This window comes from Lycium barbarum, chromosome 5 (genome assembly GCF_019175385.1).
Source record: "Lycium barbarum isolate Lr01 chromosome 5, ASM1917538v2, whole genome shotgun sequence".
Classification (NCBI taxonomy): domain Eukaryota; kingdom Viridiplantae; phylum Streptophyta; class Magnoliopsida; order Solanales; family Solanaceae; genus Lycium; species Lycium barbarum.
This window is the reverse complement of record NC_083341.1, coordinates 6524323-6536722: the sequence shown is the minus strand read 5'-3', so window position 1 is coordinate 6536722 and position 12400 is coordinate 6524323. Positions and strand designations below refer to the sequence as shown.

Sequence of the window (12400 nt, the reverse complement as noted above, 5' to 3'; positions counted from 1 at the left end):
CAAGGATCAAAATCAAAATTTACTAATAATTGAGAAACCAAAAACACTATTACTCCCTCCGTTTCATAATAAGTGTTTTTTTAGGTTTTTCAATTTTTTTCAAAATAAGTGGTATTTTAGAATTTCAAGAATACTTTGGGTAGATTCTTCTAAAATCGCCTTTATTTAAATTATCAAGATTCATTAACTATCTTTTCTTTAGATTCATTAACTATCTTTTCTTTTTTCTAAGCATTTAATTATGTTAGCACAATTTGATTAGAAGTAAGTTAGTAAAAACACTCCTAATTTTCTAATAGCATGTTTGGCCAAGTTTCTAAAATCAAACTCATTTTAAAAAGTGTTTTTTCCAAAAGCACTTTTCAAAAAAGTACTTTTAGTGAAAAACAGTTTGTATTTGGCCAATTGACTTAAAAACTACTTTTGAGCAATAATTAGCGTTTAGTCAAACTTTTAAAAAGTGCTTCTAAATGTAGTTTTTTTAAAAAGTACTTTTAGACAAAAACTATTTTTTTTAGCTTTCAAGATGCGCATTAACTAAAAGAATCACTTATTATGAAACGGAGGGAATATTATTTGTAACATAACAAACCAAACAGTTAATTATATATATTCCCTAATCCCAATCCCAGTATGAGCCTGTTAAGTTGAAAACAACTTATAAGTTAAAAAAAAATAAGTTGGGTAGTCTAACTTATTTTTTTGGCTTATAAGCTATTTTCAGCTTATAAGTTGCTTTAGATAAACTAAGTCAAATGAGCCCAATTATTTTTTTGAGCTTATTTTAAACATAAAATGATTTTAAACTGGCTAGCCAAACGCTAAAAAAAAAAACGGAAAAGAGCTCATAAGCAACTTATAAGCATCCAAACGGGCTCTATAACTAGTCTTTCAAACCAAACGATACCTATAATAACGCCTCTGGTCTGTTATCTCTTGATCAACTCCATTCCAATTAGCAAAAAAAATAACCCTCTTTTAAACCCAACTAGATCTTCAAAATATGAGTGATAATTACAAGGCTAAACAAAAAGTACCAATCCCAGGAAAAAGAAACATCCTAATTACAAGTGCTTTGCCTTATGTCAACAATGTTCCTCATCTTGGCAATATCATTGGATGTACGTACAATCTCTATTTTATTTACTGCTCCCTCTATTTCAATTTATTTGTCTTACTCTTTCCGTCCAATTTAAGCATTTTAGTTTGACTTGATATAAAATTTGGAGGAATAAAAAAGATACCTTAGAATCCTGTTAGAATGCTGTGGTCCTATGTGTAATATACTGGAATGTCTTTTTGAATCTTATTATCAATATACTAAATATAGGAAAAGACACTCTTTTGGACAGACAAAAAAGAAAAAAAAAAGAAAGAAAGAAAGACATTTAGTAGGCGTTTGGCCATAGAAACCAAATATTTATCACTTTATTTGGAATTTTTGAAGTTGGAATTGTGTTTGGTTATGGTTTTTGCAAAGAATATTTGGTTGTTTGAATGTATTGAAAGTAAAAAAAAAAAAAAAAAAAAAAAAAATGAAAACAGAGTTTTTGGTGTTTTATAAATTTAAATTATATTTGGAATTTTCATGGCCAAACGCTGGTTTTCAAATAAAGTGCAAAAGTTTTCCAGAAAAAAGGGAATAATTCTCATGGCCAAACGGTTCCTTAAAGTGGGACGGGGGAAGTACTTTTTTTTTTTTTTTTGATTTTTTGGATTTGGACAATTATGAGAACAAATTTGGTGTATTATGTAGGTGTGTTGAGTGCGGATGTGTTTGCGAGGTACTGTAGGATTAGAGGGTACAATGCAATATATATGTGTGGTACAGATGAGTATGGGACAGCTACAGAGACTAAAGCCTTGGAGGACAATTGTAGTCCGAAGCAAATTTGCGACAAGTAAGCTACTAATTTTTTTTGATCTTGCTTTGGTATGGAATTCGAGTTTGTTTGATATTGAGGAAAATGGTTAGAATGACTTCTTTTTTTGTTTTTCCAATAATACTTGTTGCAATTTGGCTGTTTAAGTGGGCACATGAAACTTTTTGTTGAATTTGGTTTATTGAGAACTGAGTAGGATTGTAATGTTGTTAGCTCAGCGTTTTGAAAAAGCAAGAAGCACAAAAAACCAACAAGATCCACTGGGCTTGAAGCGAGAAGTGAGAAGTGAAGGTACACCTCTTTTAAGTGAAGCTCACAATTTACGGAAGATTAAGAAATACCAGAATTTCGTTGTGATTTCTCTTGAGCCGAGGGTCTTTCGGAAACAACCTCCTTGTCTTCCGAGATAGGGGTATGGTCTGCGTACACTTTACCCTCCCCAGACCCCACATTGTGGGATTTCACTGGGTATGTTGTTGTTGTTGTTGTATTCACATTTGAATTTAGTACTATAATACACAAATTCTAACTAAAACAATTAATTTCAACATACAACAACAACAAGAAGATACCTTGGGGTCTGGGGAGGGTAGGATGTACGCAGACCTTACCCCTGCCTTTTGGGGTAAGGAGGCTGTTTCCGGTAGACCCTCGGCTCAAGAGAACTCAACATGTAGTATACAATAATGCTAATATTAATCCAACTCCTCAAAGTTGATATTCAAAGAATTGGCGTTTTTTGTTAGGATTTTGTTGCACGTCATTGATTGAAGGGCGTATTTCTCTGAAGCGCATGGCTTCAAAGCAATAACTCATTGTGTTGCATCAGCATCACTTCATCATTTTAAGCGACAAAGAGATGATCTTTTAATAACATTGTGTTAATGGAGCATGGTTCCACTTGCGCTAATGTGGGTTGTTTGGACAGAGAGAAATAGGAGAGCGCTTGAAGGGGTGGCGTCGAGTTTCTCTCAGTTGAGAAGTAGCCTTCATACCCTTATTTTCTTTTGGTGCTCAAAAAAAAGTTCCTTGTTGTATGGATGATTAGGTGGAGTTTGTAGAGAATCATGTCTTCTCATAGATGCTTTACCTTTTGGTATACTCCTTGTATACGACCTTTTTGGCCATGTTTATAAATGAAAATATATTTACATGGTAAAAAAACTAATCTGATCAAAATGTTTCCTTCTTTGTAACTTATGGGGATTGAACTAGTATCTTATCAATAAATGAAATTGGGTGAAGTGAAGAAGTGAATAGTTGCTTGTTGTGATTAAGTTGTGCTATACAGTAGCTAAAATTATAAATTGGTTGATTTGCTCAATGTTTTATTGTATACGACAAGGAATCGAGATTTTACTAAGACGTGGTTAGCACCAAGAATAGTCTTAGTATGTATCTATCGGGGTGGGAGGTAGCAGATGCCAGTGAAATAGTCGAGATGCACGCAAGCTCGTTTAGACAACACCATCATCCAAATTTTTTTTTTTAGAATGTTTGGTTAGAGAGACTAGGGAGGTAGTCCCTATATAACTAATGTAGTGTTTAGTTGGCAGTATAAGAAACAATAATCCTGAATAACCACTGTAGAATTTGGTTGGTGGTATTAAATGATATTTGCATTAAGTTATGCGGGAATCTATGTATTATTTTAGGCAGGATAGAATATAGAATAAAACTGTCTAGTAACAATATGAATATAGAAGTATTTAAAGACAAAAATGCCATTAACATGTAATCCTTACATAACAATCCCTGTATTATTTTTTACTTATACTCCTACAGACCTTAGATCAACAGATGGTTCTTCTATTAAAATATGAGATTTTTCATATAAGAGATATGTTGAATACGGTAGCTTTTTATGAAGTTAAGTACAATGTATATAACATATTTTGGTAAAAATCATGAGGAAGAAATGAAATTAGTTGGCTCAGTTTTCTTTCCTGTTTCACATATTATGTTTTGGGCCTACTGACCTAGGAAAGTAGTTTAAGAGCCCGTTTGGATTAGCTGAAAAAAAGTGGCTTTTAAGCATAAGTGCTTAAAGTACTTTTAAGTGCTGAAATTTATTTTATAAATAAGCAATTATGTGTTTGGATAAAAGTGCTTAAAGGGTTTTTAGAAGGGTATTATTGGAATTAATAGAAAATATAAGGGATAAAAGGGTAAAGTTGTTGGTCAAACCAAAATGGCTTTTAAGCCCCCCAAAAAAAAAAGTTGGGGTTGAGCAACTTCTTGGTTTTTGGCTTATTTTAAGCACTTTTTAACTTAATTTAAGCTGTTTTCTATTTTTGCCAAACACTCAAATAAGTTAAAAATGGCTTATAAGCTGGTTTGACCAACTTATAAGCCCATCCAAACGGGCTCTAAGTCTGTTAGGTTTTAAGCTTCCAAGTTATCCTTTTTTTATGCTTATTGAAAGTGGTTGATTCACAGAGATAAGATATGTTAATCCATTGGAAAGTCCAGAGGACAACACATGATGTACCAGTTGGAAATTTATAAGGCTATATTAGGAAAATTAGCAGTTAAATAAACTCATGTAGATTTGTTCACACAACTGCATCTAGAGCTCCAGAAGAGGTCGGCTAGCGTCATGGTCAAGACACCTCCAGGAAAGCAGTTGAAGAAAAATTAAGCCGTGGTAGATGCATGTTGTACTTACATCATTCCCTTTGAAATATAGAGAAGTTGATGTTTTTTCTTCTGAGTCCTTGTAAATTCATCCTTTTACTTTATACAGGTGAGAGCATGAACCAAACCCCATTTCATGATTTCTTTCTCCTCTTATTGGCTTGCAGATATCATGCAATTCATAAAGAAGTTTATAAATGGTTTGATATCAGCTTTGATGAATTTGGACGCACATCAACACCACAACAGACAGAAGTTTGTCAAGCAATTTTCAAGAAGCTACGGGAAAATGATTGCCTTTCTGAGAATACAATGCAACAGGTATCAGGTTCTAGTTCGAACCATCTCCCTGGCAATCATCTTTCTCAAAAAAAAAAAAAAAAAAAAGGAGCAATTTTTTCCTTGGCAATTAGCTTGTTGCTACTTTTGTGCGCTTCTATAGCTAGACATTTGATTTAGCTTCCAAATGCTTTTTTGACTGAAGTTGCAAGAACTATAGCGGGAGCTTAGTTGATACTTTCCCAACTGAAGTTCATTTTCTTATGCAGCTTTACTGCGACACCTGCAAAAAGTTCTTAGCAGATAGACTTGTAGAGGGTAACTGTCCAACGCCAGGCTGCAACTATGATTCTGCACGAGGAGATCAGTGCGAGAAGTGCGGGAAACTATTAAATCCCACAGAACTACTGGATCCAAGATGCAAGGTTTGCTTGTAGTCTCATATTCAGTTAGATGTGTATTCCTTACTAGGTTTTATTTCTAAAACTCTCATGTTAGTAATCAAATATCCGTTTCTTGAAAATGAATGCAGATTCCTTAAGCGAGACACGTGTTTTCTTTTTAATTTGAAAAGGTTTACTGTCTTGCGATATAATTGAATGTATGAAGGATTAGAAGCACAAAAATTTAACACAATCTTGTTTATATATTGGATTAGGAGTATATGTGTGTTACAAGTTCTTGTTGTTGATTAAGAGTACACGTATGTGGTAGAAAGCCTTACGAACTGCTTAAATGTTAGCTTGCTTACTCAACAGGTTTGCCGCAACACCCCTTGCATCCGAGATACAGACCATTTGTTTCTTGAGCTCCCTTTGCTGAAGGATAAGTTAGAAGCATATGTCAACAGCATGTCAGTGTCCGGGGGATGGAGTCAGAATGCTATCCATACAACACATGCGTGGCTTAAAGAAGGACTTAAATCAAGGTGTATAACTAGAGATTTGAAATGGGGAGTTCCAGTACCACATGAAAAATACAAGGAAAAGGTTGGTTGAGTGAAAACAGTTGATTGTAACTCGTAACTCTATGATAATTGATCCCCATCCAGCTATCAATTTTATTGTGTCGATTTAATTTGAAGTTAACAAAAATTGTTACCTATGATCCTGGCTGCGTGACATTATTCATTGATTGGTTATTAGGTTTTCTATGTATGGTTTGATGCTCCTATTGGATATATATCAATCACGTCTTGCTACACAACTGAGTGGGAGAAGTGGTGGAAGAATCCAGATAATGTGGAGCTGTATCAGTTTATGGGCAAGGACAACGTGCCTTTTCACACTGTAAGGTTCAGAAATTTTAAAATGACCATGCTTTAGCTGGTAGGGTTCTAATTTTGTGATGCTAGGCCTTTTAAGTTTATTTTGAACGAAGGATAATAGTGACAACTAATGGCCCTGAAGCAGGGTGCACATGCGTTCTACATGGCCACTCTTTTGATGTATTGTTCCCCGATTCATGTTTTTTACGTGGATTATTAGTTTCCTATCTCGGGAATATGAGTGGTTTATGCATATGTAGGTGGTTATATGTGAGGGAATAAGTGGCTAATTCATGCACCAACGACGAATGTTGTATTTTCCAGGTAATATTCCCATCTACGCTTCTTGGAACTGGTGAAAGCTGGACGCTTATGAAAACTATCAGCGTAACAGAATACTTGAACTATGAAGCAGGTTAGTAAGAAATTAGTTGAGTGTTGTAACGTGTAATTGCTTCTTGAGACTTAAGTTTGGAGATACTAGTCAATAATACATTGTTCTGTGTTTCTGATTTGATCGTTTTTCCGTTCACCTTTTCGGTTTGCATAATCAGGCAAATTCTCAAAGAGCAAGGGTATAGGAGTTTTTGGTAATGATGTAAAAGAAACAAATATTCCTGTAGAAGTATGGAGATATTACTTGCTGAAAAACAGGCCAGAGGTGCGGCTGACAATTTTTTTGTTGTCTCAGTGCTTGCTCTTTTGTCATCTATTAAATCCTAGCTCGTTTCAAAGAAAAAGAAAAATCCCATCGAGTAATGCAATTGTATTGCTAAATATTTTCGGTTATTGTAGGTCTCAGACACTTTGTTTACATGGGCAGACCTACAAGCAAAGTTGAATGATGAGTTGGCACACAACTTAGGCAATTTTGTCAATAGAGTCCTGAGTTTCATCGCAAAAGATCCAGGTATCTCAGCTAGCTGGCGTTTAGATCTTTACATGGTTTTCCCCTGTTAACGGGCTATCATTGTTGTCGATGTTGCTTTTCTGTTGATATTTTGTGTTATTTAGGCTTTGAAAAAGTTTGGCAGCTTGTTTTGCTGTCTATTTAGTTTTCCTGTGATTCCTCTGGTTGATGTATTAAATGACATGGTTTGCTACATTATTTTTGTTTCCTGTTTTTAGTATTCTATACGCATCTGGTTTATTGCTGAAAATCTGTATTTCTACTTCTTGGGAATGAAAAAATTAAAATAAAAAAGTCTCTCGCTAGGCCTCATTGAATTATGGATGGAACTGATAGTTTAGAAATCAGAAAACTTATCAAATAGGAAAAAATTAACAGAAAGCAGAAAGAAAGGTAGGAAAATATCTCTCTCGAGAAAGATAATGTAGGGTTATAGTTGGGTGAAAGAAGTACATTTTGCTAAATGTCTAGAATCCTTCATGTCTACTTGGGAAAATGGTTTATCTCCGTTTTCTTACATATCTAACAGATTGACAATGCCCTCATACAGCCTCAGGTTATGGTTCAATTATTCCCGATGCTGAAGGAGCAGTATCACATTCCACGACGAAGGCGTTGGGTGAAAAAGTCGGAAGTTGCGTACAGCAATATATAGAAGCCATGGAGAAGGTGGTTAAACAATTTTTTCTGGGTTTCCCAGTTGTAGTGAACTATAAGTAGTATGATCTTATTTTATTGGTAAAGAAGAAAAAAAAAAGAAAAAAAAAGGAAGAGAATAGGGGAAGCTATGATAATAAAGTGACTCATCTGCCACGGGTGACATGTTTTTTTGCATCTGATTCTATCTTGATTGATTCTTCCTTTGATGCTTTGACTAACCTACATTTATTGCAATTGGTCTAGGTTAAATTAAAAGAAGGCTTGAAGGTTGCAATGTCTATTTCTACAGCAGGAAATGGTTATCTGCAGGTAATTGTCAAATGCTTTCCAGCTCTGTAGTTTGGAATCAATGACTGCAATGTGATGTAATTAACTAATTTTATTTTAACTAGCTGAAATTTTGATTTTTTCGTGTGACAAAGGTATCGATTGTGGGTACTCTTATGGTTGCTCTAATCTCAAACTGTCAGGTTCATCACTTCGAATTTCTTTCTGTAGGAGAACAAATTTTGGAAGCTTTACAAGGAAGATAGACCTTCCTGTTCGATAGTGATGAGAACTGCTTGTGGTGTGGTATATCTTCTGGCATGTCTTTTACAGCCATTTATGCCATCTTTTTCACGTGAGGTAATATTTCTGTCGCCATCATCATGGCTAAATTGAACTTTGTGTTGATGTCATCTGTCTATGTGCAGCGGTTTGATGCATTTCCCCTCTTTATTCACAGGTGCTTAAGCAGCTGAACTTGCCTCCTGAAACACAATTTTCACTGTCTGATGAAAGTGGTGACATTGAAAATAGCAAAAGACCATGGAATATTCTACCCGCAGGTCACAAAATTGGAACACCAGCACCATTGTTCAAGGAGCTGGTAATGCATTCCATTCATTTTTTACTGCGTGTTTATTCATTCTTTTATTAGTCTGCTGGTTTATAATTGTGTTGATAATATACAGACAAATGAAGAAGTTGAATTCTACAGAGAGAAGTTTGCAGGAAGTCAGGCAGATAGGGAAAATAGGGCTCTGAACGCAGAAACTGAGGCCAAAAAGATGGCTGAACAATTGAGCAAAGCAAAAATATCAGGTTAGAATTTCCATTTATCTAACTTTCTCTCTTGACTTTATTTATTTCTAGGGCAGGCGTGTTTAAGGGTTTAAGGAATGGGCCTTCTAGTCTTTTTAGGCATAAGTTTTTGAGCAGTTGCTTTGATTGTTTTTTAGAGTGTTGATCAGGTGCAATACTTGCTGTGGTAATGAGATGCACCTATGGTGCAGTATAATATAATCTTATTTACTTGTCCAATAAAATAAAGTAAAAAACCTCTTGTGGTACAGATGGTATCCCCATAGAGGTTTGGAAATGTCTTGGGGAGGTTGGAGTAGTATTGCTTACCTATTTGATGCTATACTAAGAAGTGTTAGGATGTCAAATTGGCAGAGAAAGAGTAACGTGAAAATATTCAAAGTTGTGTGAACTATTGTGACATTAAACTTGTGAACCTGAGTGCCATACGATGGAACTTTGGGAAAAAGTAATACAGTGTGGACTTAGGTACACTACAAAAGTGACAAAAAACTAGTTTGGATTTATGCCTGGTCGATATACGAATGCTATATTACTGCTGAGAAGATTGATGGAAATGAAGTTCTGAAAGAACTACAATCTCTTGGAATTCATGCAGATTTAGCGAAAACAGTATTTTAAAATGCATTTGTTGGGACTCAGGTGAGCCTAAGGCGGGGGGAGTAAGACGCATCGAGTTGGGCTGATGGGGTGTGGTCCAAGTGTCATATGGCGTCAGTCCCAATCTTTTAGCTATTCGCTTACTCATTTGTGGCGTACAACCACATAACTTTCTCAAATTGGGATAAGCTTTCAAGAATACATACAGATCCTTATGCTTTCATAAGAGACAAGTAAATCATCTGCCCTTATGCATCTAGTAGTGGGATCCTGTCAGATTCTTATCTAAGTTCTAGGTCTAGTCGGCCATGGTTGGTGGCTGCAGTTAGCTCTATTCTTGCATGAGAATCATATGGATTTTGGCTTACATTGATTTTTGTATTGTCTACCAGATGGTAATAAGAAGAAGGAATGGGCTACAAAATCTTCTGAAACGAAATCTAAGGCCCCAGCCTCTGTTGAAGGAGAAATTTCCATCAGCAGACTCGACATTCGTGTTGGCCTCATAACAAAAGCACAGAAACATCCTGATGCTGATTCATTGTACGTGGAAGAGATTGATGTTGGTGAAGCTCTGCCCAGAACTGTTGTTAGTGGCCTTGTAAAATATATTCCACTTGAGGAAATGCAGGTTTGGCTTCTTACACCATTGCAATTTCCAAATATAAAATGAGCTGGTGAATTATTATTCTTATTTTTATTTTTTTTAAAAACTGAGCTGATGAAATTTATTTGCATTGACATTTCCCTTTCAGAATCGGAAGGTCTGTGTTTTATGCAACCTAAAACCAGCTAGCATGAGGGGGATAAAGTCCCAGGCAATGGTTCTTGCCACTTCTAATAGCGATCACACTAAGGTAAACAGCAATGCATGCTCATCTCTTCTGTCCATGTTTATGGAAAATTTCTGTGTGTTATGCCATGATTAATTTCTACATATTCAACTCTGAATGCTATGACTACTAACCCCTCACGCAAAGAAACCCAATACAAAAAAGAAATAAAAACTGAAGGCCAGAAAAGAAAGAAAAGATTGAATAAAGTTCACTAAAACAAGAGGTTTTCTATATCTTACATTTTCCCACTATATAAGAACAATCAAACAAAATTTGCAAGGCCAATATAGCTTTTTTAGGACGAGAACGTGGTGTGTGTAGCTTTTGTATCGAGATGTTTTTGGAGAAGTCTTAACCTTCTCACTGGGTGACTAGACCAAATTTATTATGTACCTTACGTATGTGTTTTCTTGGAACTACATTTTACTTGCTTAATACTGAAATGGAAATATGACAAACTAATTAACGTGTGGAGGCATGTATTCTCGAAAATGGACCATGTCTACTGGCTAATATCAAACAGTATAAGGATTCTCTTCAAATGTAAAAGTCCAGTTAAACAAACAAGCCGACAGAAATGGGAAGGGGAGAACGGAACAGAGGCTAAGAACTGTTCAAAAATGTTTCTTGTAACTAGTATATAAGGGGCAACTATTTTGGTGATAGCGGACAACAATAATAGTGTAAAACATGCATTATATGATTGCTGCTATAGGGACTTATCCCTTGCCAATTTTATGCTTTTAATTGGATTTTATGTGGATACACTTTCTGATCATTTATACGGATGTTGATACAACGTCAGGTTGAATTAGTCGAGCCACCTAAAGATGCTGCAATAGGGGAACGAGTTACATTCCCGGGGTTTAATGGCGAGCCTGACAATGTCTTGAACCCTAAGAAGAAGGTTTGGGAAACTCTTCAGGTAGATTTTCATAGCAATAAGGAGTTGGTAGCATGCTATAAAGATGTGCCATTCACCACATCAGTTGGTATTTGCAAGGTTGCATCAATTTCTGAAGGATCAATAAGGTAGACTGATTCTTTGGTTCATTAATTTATTAGGAGAAAGAGAAGTAATCCAAAGTTTTTTCTTGTTTAGTGCTCTAAATGGTAATGAATCATCTTACTGTTATCAATTGTTCACAATATTACCATATAGTAGAAAGTTTTGAGACAATTAATTCTGGCACCTCCCAACTTCCTTTGCCTTGCTGTGTATTCCTTTTTTCTCCTTGCAAATGTGAAGTTGCATGTCAAATCGATCTTCTCAAACAGCACAAGTTAGAAGCACTATTTCCATTTCTGAAATTATAATTATTTGATTCAACATTGAAACGATGATTTTTCTGTTGAAACACCAGATATATTCCAACAGAAATGGTGCAAATACCTTAACATACTGATCTTGAAACATGCTAAATCATAATTATCTTACAACATATATTTTCGTTATCTTTATTATCTATTTAACACATTACTTACTACTACATTAGAAAAAGATTTCCAGTGAATCACCGGAAAAATATTTACACGTACCCGGTTCATGCACCAAGCTAAGAAGAAGAGTTTATCGCTTTAATAATGGTCAAGTGAGTTTAAAAAAATATCACTAGAGAAAATAGAGCCAACATAGTGTTTGGGAACGGGCCTAGACACATCTCTATGGGCAATTTGCACGATTGTCCTTATTCGAATGTGGTCTTTAAATTTTTACCTTCACCTAAAACACTCTGAGGTTTTGCGTTCGAACACTGGTTCAGTAAAAAAAAAAAAAACCGCAAGGCAGAATTTCATAGCAAATTAGGCCTATTTAGGCAAACTTTTGTACAATTCCAGCAGAGTGAAAAGAAATTTTGCTTTCGCGAAGCCTTGCCTGGCGATTTTTTTTTGCTTGTTTTTTACTGAGCGGGGGTTCGAACGTATTTTCAGTCACTTTTTCAAGTGAAGGACAAAAATTAAAGACCAGCGCCTTTGAAGGACAATCCGTGCAAAAAAATGCATTTCTATCTCCATATATAACATCTGTGCCGATTGTAAAATCACTACGATTCTCTTGTATCAACTTACCATAATCAAGTGATTTAATAAGGAAATAATATAGTATTAATTAGCCACGATTAAGTTATGGAATATAACACTTACCTATACAATAGATCTAAACCAGTTGAAAATAATGCAAAATGAACACCAATTTGATGTGAAAAGTAAAGCTTTAAAACCTCTAAAGCCCTAGTTCCAG

The 12400-nt window shown here is 35.2% G+C and overlaps 1 protein-coding gene across 2 annotated transcripts; it reads left to right on the top strand.

Annotated features, from left to right (window-relative positions):
* The first annotated feature begins 890 nt into the window (after nucleotides 1-890).
* On the top strand, nucleotides 891-11367 carry LOC132640277 (methionine--tRNA ligase, cytoplasmic-like). 2 transcript variants are annotated; one of them, XM_060356797.1, is made up of 17 exons: nucleotides 891-1121; nucleotides 1757-1901; nucleotides 4688-4841; nucleotides 5069-5224; nucleotides 5558-5788; nucleotides 5945-6088; nucleotides 6391-6481; nucleotides 6621-6727; nucleotides 6862-6976; nucleotides 7527-7645; nucleotides 7880-7945; nucleotides 8135-8263; nucleotides 8364-8507; nucleotides 8593-8722; nucleotides 9715-9953; nucleotides 10078-10179; nucleotides 10964-11367. In XM_060356797.1, the coding sequence occupies exons 1-17, from the start codon at nucleotides 1004-1006 to the stop codon at nucleotides 11192-11194; spliced, it is 2421 nt and encodes an 806-aa protein (XP_060212780.1). In that variant the 5' UTR covers nucleotides 891-1003; the 3' UTR covers nucleotides 11195-11367. The 2 variants fall into 2 exon arrangements, with proteins under 2 accessions (XP_060212780.1, XP_060212781.1); XM_060356798.1 differs by lacking the exon at nucleotides 891-1121 and adding an exon at nucleotides 2097-2174 and having other exon boundaries at nucleotides 1773-1901.
* Nucleotides 11368-12400: the final 1033 nt, after the last annotated feature.

What these genes read in the sequence shown, in the direction of transcription:
- LOC132640277 (XM_060356797.1), top strand. Translation starts at nt 1,004, where the DNA reads ATGAGTGATAATTACAAGGCTAAACAAAAAGTACCAATCCCAGGAAAA. An exon ending in CAGGAAATGGTTATCTGCAG is followed by an intron (nt 7,946 to 8,134) that starts GTAATTGTCAAA and finishes TTCTTTCTGTAG; the next exon opens with GAGAACAAATTTTGGAAGCT. An exon ending in CTAATAGCGATCACACTAAG is followed by an intron (nt 10,180 to 10,963) that starts GTAAACAGCAAT and finishes ATACAACGTCAG; the next exon opens with GTTGAATTAGTCGAGCCACC.